This window comes from Corythoichthys intestinalis, chromosome 17, assembly GCF_030265065.1.
Source record: "Corythoichthys intestinalis isolate RoL2023-P3 chromosome 17, ASM3026506v1, whole genome shotgun sequence".
Taxonomy (NCBI): domain Eukaryota; kingdom Metazoa; phylum Chordata; class Actinopteri; order Syngnathiformes; family Syngnathidae; genus Corythoichthys; species Corythoichthys intestinalis.
Genome location: NC_080411.1, coordinates 20,084,709 through 20,102,979, shown reverse-complemented (window position 1 = coordinate 20,102,979; position 18,271 = coordinate 20,084,709). Strand labels below are relative to the sequence as shown.

The 18,271-nt window shown below is 38.5% G+C and overlaps 1 protein-coding gene across 13 annotated transcripts in view; it reads left to right on the top strand.

Annotated features, from left to right (window-relative positions):
* vav2 (vav 2 guanine nucleotide exchange factor) overlaps positions 1–18,271 on the top strand; it is a 332,346-nt gene that overhangs the window by 92,929 nt on the left and 221,146 nt on the right. For all 13 annotated transcript variants that reach the window (XM_057818372.1, XM_057818370.1, XM_057818371.1 and 10 more), the window contains exon 2: positions 9,343–9,459. In XM_057818372.1, the coding sequence (XP_057674355.1) occupies positions 9,343–9,459 (117 nt within the window). The remainder of the gene's footprint in view (positions 1–9,342; positions 9,460–18,271) is intronic.

Here is an 18,271-nt window from a genome sequence, read left to right as displayed (position 1 = left end):
ATACCACCATTTGTAAGATTGCCAACAGCCTCGGGTTTACAGATATGTGATTCTAAGCTAAAAATGACAGACATATCTAATACCCCTTTCCCACTGAAACTAGTGGGTCAACGCGCGTTTTTCCAAGCCGATGCATCCCACTAGCAATTGGCATTTGGCACCTTTCCCATTGACGAAAAAAAACGTGTCTTTTTTTTTTTTTCCACCCGTCTAACCCCCACCCCTCCTCAGCTGTGCGTGACGTCACCACGCTAAGATGCGCTTCGACAAGTGCGACCGAATTCATTCAGTTCAAGGAAGTTAACAATGCAAAGCAACATGGAAGTCTCCTTTCCGTTTGTGTTGTCTGTTTTCATGCTTTTTACTGCCCGCAAAATGGTCGAAATGCAGCAAAGGATCAACACTGTGCTTGTGCTGAGGCAACGTAGGCGACGTAAATTTTGGTTTGAAATTGAAAGGAGTCGTGTACGTCACAGGAGGAGGAGAAGAGCCTTTGTTCCATCTGTTATGGCTATTGCTAACGCTGCTACACCGACTGTTCGCCGTATGTGGATCCGGTGTTCTGCCAAATTATGCTACATCGGCAAAAAGTCCTACATTAGTCGAATTTGACACCTAAAGTACTACCGTGCGCTCTAAAGTTGTTTTGTTTAGATGCATACAGGAATAACGTACTAAAAAATGCCTGCAGAAAATACTTAAATGTAGTTATATCAAATAAGGACGGTTTAAATATGCTATGTGACTAATCTGGTCAACTGCTTCAAAGCTAGCACAAAAAAACACCATGGTTAAAAATATGAGAGGGTAATACATGCAAAAAGTATCTTTGAGGCAGTGAAAAGGTTCTAAATAACTAAATAAAAACAAAAATAGTGAGTACTCGCTGCTTCTAACCTATGTGCGCATGCGTGTGGATGCGTGCGCAAGCGCCATGAGCATTGTGTAGGACGTTGCGCCGCGTAGTAAGGAATGGCCGAACACCGGGCTAGAGCACATGGTTTTTGATTTTTGTTATGACGCATCACGTACTAGCCTACGTCACCACGTAGATTAGGGTGTTGACTGTTGACCTGGGGTTTTGCTTTCACACTGCATGGCGATCAGAGCCAAGGGGATTTTAACGCGGGTCGCTTGGCGGGTTGATTGACACGGGTCGAGGCGGGTCGCTGCACCTTTCCCACTGCCACCAAAAGCCGATTGTTAGTGGGTTGACACGGGTTTTTTGGCCTGTGGGAAAGGGGTATAAGAGTAAACATAATTACTTACCTTCTTTTTATGGCTGAGTTGAAACAAAAGCGGTTGAGCGGTGTCTGTAAACGGGGGTCTCCGGGTTAAAACGGACAAATTAAATAGTCCGGGGGCTTAATGTACCATGAAAATGCTATGGCAGCTTATAGACCTATTGTTCTATCAAAAACAACAGTTCTTTTAGCTTAAAATACAGCAGTTTATTTTAAAGAAGCAGAAACTGCTTTTCAGCCTTTTCTGTGTTTTCCGCCATATACATATATTGTGTACACTATCTGTGTGTAATAGTTTTTACAGTGTTTTCCTGTTACTGCCCAACCAAACGTTTTGTGTCGTCATCCCCTGCGGTGTTTGGTTTGCTGAGTTTTTGCTGCCTTCTCACCTGCTGAGAAACACTTTTTGTGGTTTTAAAGGCCTGCAGTGATTTACTACCCTAGACAACATGTACTGTGTGTGTTTGTCTGTCTTGCTATTTCCAGACAAGCGTCAGTCTCTTTCATCGAGTCAGTCGACTGGCTGAGGACTTGATCATCTCAGTGACTCAGCTCAGTCTACACAATGTGCAACACACCACTGGGAGTAGCTGTGTTTTTTTGTGTGTCAGTTTGAGGGTAAACTTACCCATTTTTGCTAAAGTTGTCCCATACTGGATCTGTTTTCTCTTCCCATCTGCATCTGTGTCGCATTTTTTGGATGAGCTGAACTCATGCCCATGGTTGTCTTTAGATGTGTGAAAGCAGCAGTGTGCCTGCGAGTTTTCTTTCTCCTGTTAAGTTTGACATGTAGCAAGACTTTATGAGCATTTGAATTTAAACCAGCTTCTTTGGCTTCCATGACATTTTTCATCTACTTACGTTAGCATTTACTCTGTGAATTTACAAAAGATTTAAACAAGACAAAGTCCACATTTTTTCATTGCTTTGTCTTGGCATATTGGGAGCAATGTGATGAAGGACAATAGAAATATCTTATCAAATCTATCCTAGGAGCAGTCTTTTTTTTTTTTTTTTTGTCTCAGGGGTGATTAATTAATAATTATTTACATTATGGTAGGTATATTCAAGGTATCTATACACATCGATCCTCAGAGACCCGTTTCTAAGTCCTTTACCTTTTCCCCTTTCCCCGATTAATTAGATGAATTAATTATGGACTTATCATTGCCAGTAGGGTCTAAATTAGCCAGTTGAGGGCGCAAGGTGGTCGTAGTTCATTTTGAGTTTTTTTCTTTAGGCCTTTGCTCTTGATAGAATGCTTTAAATGCATGCCATTGTGTCTGCTATCATGTGACATGTTCTTAAAAAAAAAAAAAAAAAAAAAAGACTGCAACCTACTCATGCGTCTCTTTTCCATCACCTTTTCCCAGTTTTTTATCTTTGCTTATCTTTGCTTGGAAAAAAGTGAAAAGAGGTCCCAAAAACGAGCTAATAATCTAAGAGCCAGAATGAATAAAGCACCTGCTTGCTTTTCTAATTCGCAATAGAATTTTATTGTAACACGTTGCTCGTAAAAGTCACGAATGGTGGCATTATAATGTGGCTGTATACCAAAAAGTTGTTTGTACTGGACTAATCGACTGAATTTAAATAGGATTACAACTGGGATCCAATCTGTAGTTTCGGAAAATGAAAGTGTCCACTGATTTTATTGTATGACTAAAACCATTTTAAATTTCTTTTCCCAAAATAACTTCCCTACTTTGTTGTTGGTCACAGTGCGTTTGTAAATCTATGCTTAAAAGAGATGGACTGTTCAATATAAATAGTTGTTGAGGTACACTGATCTGATTGCACTTTTTTGAAGTAGCGATAATTGTATCAGTTGAGGGAGATTATACCCAAAAACATCAATGGATAGGAATGGGGTTTTTTCTTATTCTTATCGTCAACTTATTGTTTTTAAGCATATACTTAAAGTACTACATAATTTAATATTTACAATATATACTGTATATACAGTGGGGGAAATAGGTATTTAGTCAACCACTAATTGTGCAAGTTCTCCCACTTGAAAATATTAGAGAGGCCTGTAATTGTCAACATTGGTCAACCTCAACCATGAGAGACAGAATGTGGGGAAAAAAACAGAAAATCACATTGTTAGATTTTTAAAGAATTTATTTGCAAATCATGGTGGAAAATAAGTATTTGGTCAATACCAAAAGTTCATCTCAATACTTTGTTATGTACCCTTTGTTGGCAATAACAGAGGCTAAACGTTTTCTGTAACTTTTCACAAGCTTTCACACACTGTTGCTGGTATTTTGACCCATTCCTCCATGCAGATCTCTTCTACAGCAGTGATGTTTTGGGGCTGTCGTTGGGCAACAGACTTTCAACTACCTCCTCACCCCGTGGCGTCAAAATGATAACAAGAACGGTGAGCAAAAATCCCAGAACCACACGGGGGGACCTAGTGAATGACCTACTGAGAGCTGGGACCACAGTAACAAAGGCTATTATCAGTAACACAATGCGCCGCCAGGGCCTCAAATCCTGCACTGCCAGACGTGTCCCCTTGCTAAAGAAAGTACACGTCCAGGTCCGTCCGCGGTTCGCTAGAGAGCATTTGGATGATCCAGGACAGGGAGAATGTGTTATGGTCAGATGAAACCAAAAAATAACTTTTTGGTAGAAACACAGGTTCTCGTGTTTGGAAGAAAAAGAATACTGAATTGCACCATACCCACTGTGAAGCATGGGTGTGGAAACATCATGCTTTGGGGCTGTTTTTCTGCATAGGGACCAGGACGACTGATCTGTGTAAAGGAAAGAATGAATGGGGCCATGTATTGAGAGATTTTGAGTGAAAGTCTCCTTCCATCAGCAAGGGCATTGAAGATGAGACGTGGCTGGGTCTTTCAGCATGACAATGATCCCAAACACACAGCCAGGGCAACAAAGGAATGGCTTCGTAAGAAGCATTTCAAGGTCCTGGAGTGGCCTAGACAGTCTCCAGATCTCAACCCCATAGAAAATCTGTGGAGGGAGTTGAAAGTCCGTGTTGCTCAACAACAGCCCCAAAACATCACTACTCTAGAGGAGATCTGCATGGAGGAATGGGCCAAAATACCAGCAACAGTGTGTGAAAAGCTGTTGAAGAGTTAGAGAAAACATTTGGGCTCCGTTATTGCCAACAAAGGGTACATAACAAAGTATTGAGAAGAACTTTTGGTATTGACCAAATACTTATTTTCCACCATGATTTGCAAATAAATTCTTTAAAAATCAAACAATGTGATTTTCTGGTTGTTGTTTTTTTCCACATTCTGTCTCTCATGGTTGAGGTTTACCCATGTTGACAATTACAGGCCTCTCTAATATTTTCAAGTGGAGAACTTGCAAAATTAGTGGTTGACTTATTTGCCCCACTGTAGCTAAGGGTGTGACAAAATATCGAAATGGTGATATATCGTGATACTATGTATCCCAAAAGGTTTTCGATATGCTCCTGTCAAGAATCGAGATATTGTTTTATAATGGTGTCAATTTAAAAAAAAAAAAAAAAAAAAGGCTGCCATTGACGGTGCTCGACGCCCAAGTCATTTAGACTGGGAACGTTCGTTCATTCAAAACCAGGGCATTCACAGTCATTCGGTCCGATTTTCGGGGCATTGACAGGTCACTTGCTTTTCATTTTAGGGCATTTACAGGTCATTTCCGGTTGAGTTTGAGTCACTGCCTATTCATTTGGGCATTCCCAGGTCACTTCCTGTTCTGTAACGCAAAATAAACAGCAAGTGACCAATAAAATACCCCAAAATCAACAGGAAGTAACTGAAAATCAATAGGTAAATGACGTTAAATTGCCCAAAATTACTCATTGCCTGGCACTGGCTGCCACTGAAGTGGGAGGGATGGCAGCGAATGAACACACGAACCCTTTTGTACTGTTTAGCCTTTATTGTTGTTGTTTTTGAGATGTTAATAGTTAGCGCCGAGCACTATGCTAATTAGCGACTTCGCTAACATGTATTTACATGTCAAGATGTGCATTGTTTGGTGGTGTTCAAAAGTTATTCCAGATGCAGAACGTTTAAAACCAGGATTCAGTACAGCTCTAACACTACAAACATGCGAAATTGTAGAGAAATCTGTGAAAACAAAGTTGGTTAAAAGAAAAACATTCGTTCATTCGCTGCCACCCTCCCAGTTTAAATGGATTGGACGTCTACCAGGGATAAACTCATTCCATTCACAGCAGAAGCTTGTTGTTTTGTTTATTAGTTTTTGTAGAATATCCTAGAATGATTTCCCGACCAATGTATCGAAAATCGTTGAATCGCCATATCGTCAGATCATCGTTACCGTGAGCCTTGTATCGCAAATGGTATCGTATCGTGACGTACCAAGAGGTTCCCACTACTATGTATAGCACAGTAGTTGCAAGTTTAATTTGGTTTGGAGTTGTGATGCACTCATAACAATGACAAATATCTGTTCCTAAGCCTGAAAGTGTTGCTGGGCACAGAGAAGTAATTCTTGATGGATTGTGCTGAGCACAGCTTTAGCCTAAGGATATGACCAAAACCCATTATTCCCAGATGGACCCTCCCTCCATACGCTACCAAAAATATTGTATTTTTTCCTCCAGTAAGATCATAGTAATTCTACCCGGTGCTTTCCTGCTCTCTTATCTCTACGCATGCATTAGAATGTCAGACACATCATTCTCCTCTTTCTCTTTTTCTGCCCGGTCTCCAAACCTCTCCAGCAAATGTTACTCCTTCATATATGGAGTGAGAAAAATACCCCCCTCTGCAAGTAAGGATTCACAGACATGCTAACCTTTGCCACTGAACTGCAAATGTCAGTCCGGTAGCCAACTAGTCACGTTTCCTTTCAGTGAGGTAGAGCGAATTTTCCTCACCCATGGCACTGAGACTGAGCTGAAGTGCACACTTGAATTGAGAATGAGTCAACAAGGCTCTCAGGTGTGGCCAGACGAGAGCTGCTGAAATTCCACAAAGTCATGGAACCAGGTTAGATATATAAGATAAAAGCCACCCTTTAGCTGAGAACTGAAGGGGTAAGCTTGAGTCGATAATTCTTTGCAGTTCAAACTATGAAAGGTAATTTTAGGTTATCAGTTACATTACACATGCTTAAATTGATTGTTTTGCATGTATTTATCTAGTAAATTTCACACTTGGTTAGAAAGAATATATAACTGGGTACAATCATGAGCTGTGAGGCATGAAAATCTCACCTTTCGGTGAAGACACCTTTATCGGACGCAGGCACACATGCACGGACGCACAATGTATGATAGATGCAGCTGGTTACTGAGCGAGAGATTTACTCCTTTTAAAAAGACTTGAAAATAAATTTGTGTATGAGACAGTGGGAACCCGGCGGTTGCGCTTATGTGCGCAAGTTATTTTTTAGAGCGAGAGTGGAAGAGAGATAGATCATTGCTTTTTGCCTTTCAGTTGGCCAGCAGTAGGTTCAAGTCGTTGTAATTGGAAAATGTCCCTAGTGTGTTGCTAAGTCCCGTGTGCATCGACAAGAGGAGAGTACACGAACCCTCTTGTACTGTTTAGCCTTTATTGTTTTTGTTTTTGAGATGTTAATAGTTAGCGCCGAGCGCTATGCTAATTAGCGACTTCGCTAACATGTGTTTGTGTGTGGTGTTCAAAAGTTATTCCAGATGCAGAACGTTTAAAACCAGGATTAAGTACAGCGGTAACACTACAAACATGCGAAATAGTAGAGAAATCTGTGAAAACAAAGTATATTGGTTAAGTCTGATTTCTAAAGACACTTTGTTTCCAGAAATGTGGAATTCATTCCACCAGTGTAAATCTTATTGTATTGTTGAGGGAAATATGTACTGCTGTTTGAAACAGCTAATGTTTTTTTTGTCTTTCTTGTAAAAAAAAAAAAAAAAAAAAAAGCAGTTTAAGGGCAGCTTTCTGTTGTATGGGCATGTTTCCATCGTTCCTGTTGAACCATTCGGATATGTTAAATAAATAATGGACATAATTAGTAATGTATGATGCGTCGACAATTGTGATAAACGTGATCATCGTCAATACCGTGATCATCGTTCAGTAATCCAGTCGTAGCACCCTGAATCGTAATTGAATCGAATCGAATCGAGGGGTGCCTAAGATGGACACACACTGGGTGGTGCCTCCTGCATATTACCGAAACACAGTGTGGGTCGACAGAGCTCAATATTTTGTTGGGTTGTACAGTTTACCGGAACATATTTCCTCTACACCCCATCTCACCTTTTTAACCCCTGACCCATTTTCATGCCTGAGATTTGGAACTAACACCCTTAGATTTGTTACGTTACGAAACTACTTTTTGCTTTAATTTGTGATGTAACTCAATATTTTCTCATTCTACTGTATAACTGCCCTTTATTTATTGTACTAGAGTTACCCAAGTTAGTTATATTACCTGATCCAAGTTAAAAGTCTCCCCCAGCTGCACTGTGCCATGTGAGTCTATAGCCCCTTTCACAAACATATCCCAGTAAATTCCCGTGTAAGGTGACGCAGGATTTATTTGCGTCATTGCTTTCACGCATGTAGAGATATCCTGGGAATGACATGGGTTGGACACTTTCACAGACTTGTCCCTTGTTTTCCACTGGCGCTCTCTGTGCGGGGAGGGCTGCTGGGGCGATTTTATAACCCGGACATTACGTCATTTTTGGTTGGCATTGGCTGTCACAATGTTGGTCAAATCGTGTTTTGAGCATTCCCGACATCGTAACTGCAGCCAATTCCAGCTCATCAAGACTGTATTTAAGCCCAGGCGATCCAAGAGAAGTGTGCCGAGATATTAACTTGCTGGGCGCCATTTGACACCTCTGCCGCCCTTGTTTTGAAATCCCCTAGGTTGTGCTGGTATTTGAGTGTATTTGCTTTGTTATCTTATTGGCTTTCTGCCTACCGCTTAGGTTAGTATTATTGATCCCCGTTAACCTACAGTCACAGACCCAGTGTCTTATTCCCCTTTTTCTGCTGCCAACACGTATATTTTTGTTTGTATTTAATAAAGTCTTAAATGCGTCCCTCTGTTGTTTTCTGCTTTGAGGTACAACCTTGTTTCAACAGGTACGGACCCTAACATCGGCAACAAAATAAACCACACATTTCCAATGATGGAATCTCTTCCTCTGCTGTACGATCCAGTTGCAATTTAATTTTGTTATGTTTTCAGTTTAATTTAGCTATTTTCAGCTTGCTAAGTTGATAATTGCGATGTTTGCTTACCACTTTTCGTCTTACTGCGAAGAAAGAGGAAGTGACAATCAGCCCGCCATGATATTTACGTCATCAACCATCGTGCTGTGACCCAGGAATTTAACGCTTGCATTCACAAACGCCCCGGTTATTATACTAAACATCACGAAATTAAATTGCTACTGGATCGTTGAGTCGAGGAAGACAGTCCACCGTCCATATTTGGAAATGTGTGGTTTAGAGTCGCCAACATGGGACAGGTCTGAAAGTGACCAACTCGAGTTATTCCTTGGACATTTCCCCATGTCTGAAAGCCATGACAAGGGTAAATCCTGCGTCACCTTACACAGGAATTTACCGGGATATGAGTCCGAAAGGGGTTCATTAAAGAGTCTTCCTGATTAAAAATGTCACTACCTATGTAGAATCACAAGACTTCTGGTCCTCTGAAAATGAGCATTAAACCAATGTCTCAGTCCGACAGGGACTAAACCTGGAGGCATATCTTATCTGATGTTAGGTGTTGGCTGCCACCCTCACATTCTTATCTTGACTTCAAAGACGGCTCATCAACCTCAGGCGCTTCAATCACCTTGAGGTGGTAGGCAATCATGCCTGCCAAGAAATTGGTTCATCCATCCACCCAAAGTATTTGTCATTTTATTAAAGTTCTCCTGTGCTTTGGTAGACATTATCAATGCTTTTATGCTAGTGTCCTCTTCTCTGATTGAGTCATCCTCTAAATTGATGTTTGGGTCAAGTGTCAGTAAGGAAGTCATTGTAGTTCATGTTGTATGTTTTTCTTCTCACAGTGAAAAGGAGGCTAGTTTTTTCAGGTTTTTAATAAAACTAAGTACTAATCTTTTATCTGCATGTTCTGTCTTTTACAGTTCCTGTGTTTGAAGAACATCCGGACATTCCTCAAGATATGCCATGACAAATTTGGCCTGCGGAACAGTGAGCTGTTTGACCCTTTTGACCTCTTTGACGTCAGAGACTTTGGCAAGGTGAGTGCATTTTTGACCGTCTACATTTCCAGGCACTGGGAGTAGACATGCCAGAGAGTAACTATTTCATTGTTCTCAGAATGTTATCAGCAACATCATTCTGCTTGTACTTGTCTCTCATTATATTATTGTTAAAACTCTGACCTATTTTAGAATAGGAACAGTGATACTACACATTATGATACACAAGCAAATGAAAGAGTTTCAGCATGGTTTGAAATAATCGGAGTTGTGGGTTTGAACATGATTTCACTGTATAGAATATACCAGAAGGGATATTTGTGATTTTGAATCTAGCTTTCATACAGAAATTGTGTGTCATTGTAATTGTATTGCTCAAATGTTGAAACTTGACAATAGTCCGATTACTTCTACTTTATAATGAGGTTCAGCATTTCTTCTGGAATCCAGTCTTCTAAGATTACCTCGACGGTTTGTTTGACTATTCACTATTATTATTTCTGACAAGTTGATTGAAAAAGCACAGGAGGAAGCTGAACTGAAGGAACTTGATTTGAATGGCTCAAATATATATATATAAAAAAAAAATAAAACTTGTGAAAATACTAGTGCTGCAAGGATTAATCGATTAACTCGAGTAATCGATGAGGGAAAAAAAATATTCGGATTAAATTTTGCTGCTTCGAGTATTCGTTTAATTAAAGTGGCGTTGTAATGTTTGTTTGTTTTTTTTTAAGTGTTTGCATTTAGTTTTATTAATTTGGGTGGATACACTGCTCTCTAGTCTGCCTCATTTCACATGGCTGAATGCGGCTGCTCCCTGTTAAGACCAATACAAGCTGTTTTTGTTTGAGCTAATTTTTTGTAATGCATTCGGAATTTTGTATGAAGGTATATTTAGCCGTTTTTTTTTTTTGTGGGAATATGGGAATGTGGGGAAAAAAAACGTTGGCATTTTACAGCATTTAAGCGAGCAGAATTTTATGTAAGTTAGCCAGTGGTTCTTTTGTTGTACATATATCCTCATTTATTTTTTTATTTTTTATTTTTTTAAAATACCGTTTTAGGTTCAGGTCAGGTATTTAAATTTTTTTATGTTCCTTATCCGATTACGTGATTATTCGAACTAACCAATTTATCGATTAATCGATTACTAAAATAATCGATAGCTGCAGCCCTAGAAAATACAGTAGGTCACTGAGTCATGACACAACTCTTTCACTTCCTAATGCCTTAAACTATGTCTGTTGTTATGTATATGTTGAAGAGTAAGCTCTTTTGGTGAATGCATTGTTAAATCAAGGGAGAATGTGATGTGTTGAGAATTGACTTTGACGACTGTTCATTAAGTCAGTGTGAAAGTTAATTCAGTCTATTGTAAGATGTTAGAAAAAGCAATTCAAATGTGGATTTCATGTGGGACTATTTTCCATCTCCATAAACCGAATCTGATTGCACCATGATTACGTAAACGTACAAGAAAATTATCTGCTTAGTGCAGTGACTTGTCAGACGTAATACAACACTTCCAACCTGGCTAGAAGAAAAAAAAAGTTAAATAAACTGGGGGAGAAGGAAAAAGCAGACAAGGACTTTTGGCAGTTTGTAGATAAACCACAAGACAATGTTTGGGAGTCAATGAGCTTGTAGTGAACGGTATTAAAATCAAACAACAGTCAGAATCAATCACATAGGCCCTCCATATGTCAATTTGGAAATTGGTTTTGTATGGTCTCACTGGTGGCGGGCTTGTCTCACCATTGATTTTCCATTAAGGGCAAACTTCGCATTATAATATATCGAACGGGTAGATCCCTACTAATGTGGCATACATTTAAATTGAGGAAAGGGCTCACATAGAATGTTAAGGCAAGGCTGTTTTCTCCAAGCATACTCTCCTCTGTGCTTACTTTTCATATAGTTGTGCTTTTACTGTTTGTATGTATGTATGTATATATATATTTTAGGGCTGTCAAATGATTAAAATTTTTAATCGAGTTAATCACAGCTTAAAAATTAATTAATCGTAATTAATCGCAATTCAAACCATCTCTAAGATATGCCATATTTTTCTGCAAATTATTGTTGGAATAGAAAGATAAGACAAGACGGATATATACATTCAACATGCTGTACATAAGTACTGTATTTGTTTATTATAACAATAAATCCACAAGATGGCATTAACATTATTAAATCTTTCTGTGAAAGAGATGCACGGATAGAAAGACTTGTAATTCTTAAAAGATAAATGTGAGTACGTTATAGTAATTTTATATTAAAACCCCTCTTATGTTTTCGTTTTAATAAAATTTGTAAAATTTTCAATCAAAAAAATAAACTACCCACTTTTCGGACTATATGTCGTAGTTTTTTTCATAGTTTGGCTGGGGGTGAGACTTATACTCTGAAGCGACTCATGTGTGTAATTATCAGCACGTTATTTTATCATTTCACAAGTTATTTTGGTGTTTTGGAGTGACACTGATGGCTAGGTAAACTTGTTAGCATTTTCTTTATGCTATAGTTATTTGAATAACTCTTAATAGCTATGTTACGTTAACATACCGGCCACGTCCGCATTTCGTTGTTCATGAATCACGTAACATTATCATATTGTACACTTTTTCAGCATGTTGTTCTCCATTGTATTTTTATTTTAAATTGCCTTTCAAGATGACATATCTGTTCTATTTGTTGGAAATTTTCAAGTAAATTTCCCCCCAAAATGCAACTTATACTCCAGTGCGACTTATGTTATTTTTCCTCTTCGTTGGGCATTTTATAGCTGGTGCGACTTACACTCAGGTGCGACTAATAGTCCGAAAAAATACGGTAATAGCTCGCCATTGTGGAAGGTAGTGATTGAAATACACCACAAGGTGTCAAGGGCGAGTTTTAAATTAATTACAGATCTAGCCAAGTTTTTCTAGTGCATTTTGCCCCTCGAATGACGCCATAGTTTCCGGGTTCATTGTACCTTACGTTCATTTGAGTGTTGACTTCACAACGTACGAGACCTCTGATAGTTTGTATATTGTGACTAAATATTGCCATCTAGTGTATTTGTTGAGCTAAACGAAATGTTTGAATAGAGTCTGACCAAAGTCTGAGTATTATTTTGCATAGCTATTTTGATTGGGAATGCCAGTTCTCTTTGCATTGAGCGCTTTTCTTTTTGTGAACATTATTTTTTTTTGAGAGATAGGAATATTATTTTTGTTGTGCTTTCAGTAAATGATACTGTAGCGACTTAACTGTTCTGCCCAAATATATGATGAGAAGTTGGGCAACCACGACTGTCAGTGGTGGCTGCAAATGCTATATCTTCTCTGTGTTGTCTTCAATACTGAGTGTTAAGAAAAAAGTTTATCTCCTGTCATTGTACCCCACGACGATCGCCACAATTTTTATAATTGTTTTGGAAGGGATGCCAAAGGTTGTGCCAATAAATAGCGTGACCCCAATGAATGCCTTTGTCCACTCCTCTCGCGTGTCTCAGCCTCTTAGCTATCATTATACCTTAAAGGCGCCATTGCAGTCTGTTTACATTCAATGCATGAGTGGGTCGTCCCGCGCATGCGTTAAATGCGTTAAATATTTTAACGTGATTAATTTAAAAAATTAGTTACCGCCTGTTAATGCGATAAATTTGACAGCCCTAATATATTTATGTATTTATTAAATGTATTTCTTTATTAATTAATGTATTTTTTAACCTTTCCATTGTCCTTTCTGTGTTTAAAGGAATATACGTGTATACTATATACTGTATTTGGGATGATTATATATATTATGTATGTATTGACTTCAGTAAAAGCCTTGTCTGTTATACAGTATACTGCACCATATACAGTAAAACGGTCATTATTTCATAATTGCTTGAGTGACTATTGATATGACAGTATCTTAGAAAACAAAGTTGTTGTTTTTTTTTTTTTTTGTGGTTTTTTTTTACGCTCTTTGTTGGCCCCAGAATTCATGTCCCTTGGCTTCTGATCACAACCTTTCTCTCTAATGATGACACCCCCCACCCCACTGCTACATTCATGTAGTCGCATATAATATATGGTATCACCTTCCTTTTCTCCCCCCTTTTCTTTTTTTTTGGGCATCTTAACCTACACCCCATCATTACATATTCATTATGAAATCATTAAACCAATGAAATGCAGCGTATTACAGTAGACCCCAGAGAACATTTTTATTTAAACACCCCCTTTCATCCAAACCCAGCCGTCTCATTTCTGTTCTCCCAACCTATTTTAATTAGCCACAGAAGGAACATTGCTGTCATTTAAATGAACACGGCAATCAGTTTATTTGGCTGTTGCAATGATTAGCATAATTAGCCTGCACCTGTTAACCATCTATCAACAGTTTTGCAATTTTCCTCCTGAAACCACAGAGCAAAGGAAGGTAACTTTCTGTCAGATTTGCCTTCTTTATTAGCGGGTCCTAGATCTGAAGGGCAGTGTACAACTGCCTCTGATTTCGATCTTATCTAAAACACAGTTGAAACTTGATTCTGAAGGGCCCTTTAAGTACTTAGTATTGTACTAGGTCATTTTCCTCAAGATCAACACAAGGATGTGGGAAATGCTTAAATTGGAGAATTCACAGTAAATTTAATACAGTCAGTTTCAGCAAACAAACTTTTTTTGGTACCGTATTTGTACCATAACTTCTCCTATTTCATCAGTTATCTTACAATTGTGATTTACTCATCTGATTCTGCTCTTCATCAATCTCCACTACTCCCCACTGATTTACAGTATATCTGCTTCTGAGTAGGAGTATGTTGGGATAACAGAAAGCTAGAGGCAGGGAAGCCACCACTGTGTCTGGATAGTGCGATTGGTTGTAGATGTTTGATTATCCTCTCTGTTGCTCTTAATAGTTTTGAAACTGAACTCTGCTCTTTTCATTTCCTTCCTTTTTTTCTGTCGCTAATAAGTAACTGGTCACTCAAAATTAATTCCCAGCACTGTCAACAGCTGTTTCTGCCAGATACGAACCCACAATTGTGAGGCAGATGAGCTAACCAATCATCCGCCATGGCACTTATGCTTTTTACTAGTAGGATATCTGCTTATCATATCAATTTCGTATTAGTGCTGTGTGATATGGCGATATGCATCGCAAAGACCCTTCACCTTGTTTTACCACCTAGTCCCCCTGTTCTAAAATACAATGGATGCCAGCAGTTTATTGCATTACAGTAGTACTTCTCAAATAGTGGGGCAGGCCCCCCCAGGGGAGCGCAGAACGATGCTGGGGGTGGCGCATGTGACCTTTCGGAAAATACTTTTTTGCCGTACTAGAATAAAGTGTAATTGCACATCCACTGAGTAAGTGGCAGTGGTGCTCTCATTTTCGTCATGTCCGCAGTATTTTTGGACCAAACAAGAGCACACAGCAAAGAGCACTGGAGATAGGAAAAGGAAAACGAAGAAATATGACGAAGCGTATGTAGCATTTAGCTTAGACTTCTAGTACAGTGGGAGACGAGGAAAGACCAGTCTATTTATTTTGTCTAAAAATGTTCACAGCCAACAGCAGGAATTCTTTTTTTTTTTTCTTCAGCGAAAACGTGCCGATTATTGCCAACAATCGTGCCGCTTTGTCAGTGTTACATCAGTAAACCAGCGAGCAATGTCAGCATCACATAAGGTGGCATACCAAGTTGCTCAATGCATAATAACCCAAACAAAACAACAAATGAGTTGATCATGCCTGCAGCAAAAATAAAAAGTCTGTCCAATGACACTGTCGTTTTTTTTCTATTAATTTTTGTTTTTTCAGTCTAATTGTTTGGCATATTGTGCTTTCGTGTTAATGTTGCTCATCAATTTGAATTTATGATTATTTATTGATTTCATTAATATTATTGTTTTTTAGTTTTGAACGGTCAAAAAATGTATCTTGAGTGTATTTTAACAGTATGGATGTGTTATTTTTTTTAAAACTTTTTTTCCCCTTCTTTAATATTAAAAAGGACACAATGTTATGCAGAGGTGTACTTATAATAATAATAATAATACTTTTATAGACAAATGATACTACAGTATAATTACAGTGGCGGCAGAGAGTTGGGGGGGCGCGGAACGTTTACGTCTTCCTGGGGGGGGGCGTAACAGAAAATACGCGTAATTGAGAAGCACTGCATTACAGGGATAGTGCATCTGACCATTTTAGCATGGATTGGCCACTGTAAGCATCTTAAACAAAATAATGAGATGTTAACACAAATGCATGTTACAAAGCGTAAATAAAACAAACAGTGCAAAAAAATGAAGACATTATAAGGTGGGTGAACACTACAGCTGGGAATCTTTGGGCACCTAATGATTCGATTACGATTATGATTCAGAGGCTCCGATTCGATTATAAAACGATTATTGATGCACCCCCCTCCCTTTTTTTTTTTTTTTTTTTTGTAATGTGTTGTACATTAGTTACCAAATTGTTCAAAAATACTCTCAGGCTAAACCAACTTACTATTTCAGTATCAAGTTAACATATAGCAGTAAACACATATACAAAAATAACAGTAAATAAAAAACTCCAGTCCCCTTCTGTATCAGCAGCTTTAAACTACATTCAATTAATTTAATGTTGTGAATCAACTGTTAAAGTTGTTAAAATTGCTCCCGTTATTCCATAATTTCCCTTTTGTCTACTTTCGACATGTGAAAGTTTTAAAACTATTTTAAAGATAGATTCAAGTCAATATTTTACCGATTTAGGAGTATTTTAGATAAAAAGTTAATTAGGTTCGCTTGGAAGGTTCGCTACAACAGCCTTGCAGGGAAGTGTACTGCTTTAAGATGGTGGCCGTTTACTAAACCCGCATCTAGCTTTTTATAGATGTGCTGCTAATGCTACCGAATTTATATTGCATCTAGTCCTATATTAATGATATCTACCGTAACATTATGTGGATGTACGTTGTAGCAGCTTTTCGGCAGCAGTCAGGTATGTTGTTGTGCTTTTTTATCTCGTGGCATGAGTTGAGCTAGAGCCGTGAGTTGAGCATTGGCATTACCCGAGGGGCCGGGTAATGAGAAGCATGATATTTAGCTACTCTCGCTCCGTTCCTCATTGCGTACCGAAGACCGCGTGGCACGCTGAGTGTGTTGTACTTCTGCTTTACTTGGCATATTTCAATAATCGGGATTTGGATGTTTGTGAATCGTTCTCGAATCTTCCACGGCCGAATCGCGAATAATCTAAGAATCGGAAATTTTGCACACCTCTAGTGAACACACAAAGCCATTGCAATTACTTTGGGAAATACAGTAGTTACTAATACAGTGGTACCTCGACATACGATCGCTTCGACACATGATCTTTTCGACATCCAACGTAAAATTTGACTTTGAAAATTTGACGCCATTTGTTTCTACATCCGACGAAATGCTCGAAATACGCTGATTTATGACAGTGTCTTTCATTGTTCTCCCGCAAGACTGATTTTCTTGTGAGAGAAATCAACATGGGTTCCAAGAATGTTAAAGCAGGTGGTGAAAAAAGAAAAAGGGTGAGGCTTACCAATGGAAAAATATGAGCGTAGTGTGCGCGTCCTTGAACTGCTTGACAATACTCATCCGACCTCCGTTTGCCAGTCTTTATAAGTAAAGGTGACAACCATCGCCAAAGAGATCGCCAGCTTCTTCAGGTTCTTAATCATTTATTTCAGAACTTGTACAACATAACATGCCAACTGCCCGCAACAATAGGACATTAAAAGTGAAAGGAATATCTCAACTGCACTCTCTCACTCTGCTGTCAGCCCCGTGGTGCGTTCAGGTACACCACACAAAATACGACTGCCACATCAGAACCCGATTTATTACATTATTACAGGTATTATTATTATTATTACCGTATTGGTTCGAAGATAAGACGCTGTTTTTTGCATTGAAATAAGACTGAAAAAGTGGGGGTCGTCTTATATTCGCGGTCTAGACATTATACCCATTCACGACGCTAGATGGCGCCAGATATCATTGAAGCGATGTTCTGTCATGACAGATCTCAGCTACTCTCAAGTTTAACCAGTTTGCATTATTTTATTGCAATGTTTTTCCTTATTCAGATTTGTTTCAAGACTACAGTTACAGTTAGACCTCACTTTGATGGTTAATACAGTTATTGCAATTTTGTTGTTTTATCACAATGGATTGGTTTATTTACATTTCAAAAACCAGAAGCCATTCATTTACGAATTTGATTGCACTTTAGTTTACATATTTAAATGTTCAGATATTAAGATTTGAATGAGGCAAAATAACATGCTTTTTCTCTCAAATATATTGTTACAATCATTTGTTTCAGATGTACTGTAATTATTTTCTGTATAAAAAATAATTTGGTGTTCAAAAAGTTGTTTTTCAAACTTGAGTCTTGAAAAAGAGGGGGTCATCTTATTATCAGGGCCGTCTTATATTCAGGCCAATACGGTATAATTATTAGTATATTATTATTCCTTTTTTTATTCATAATGTATTTGTTTTGCTCTTTGTAATTGCTATTTGCAATAGTAACTGCAGTATTTATTAAGGATTTAGTGTAGGTTTTCTGGCTGTGGAATGAATAAATGGAATTATAATGTATTATTATGGGAAAATCCTGCTCGACATACGACCATTTCGACTTACAAACAAGGCCCTGGAACAAATTAACTTCATATGTCGAGGTACCACTGTATTTGTAACCTTTAACTTTGTAATATTGTGCCTTTGTAATCACCTTAAGAAATGCGTGTTCTAAATGTAGATCATGGGAATGAACATACAGTGTCATAAGGTTGATAAGGAAAGCAGACTTGCTCTGCCTCGATCAAGAC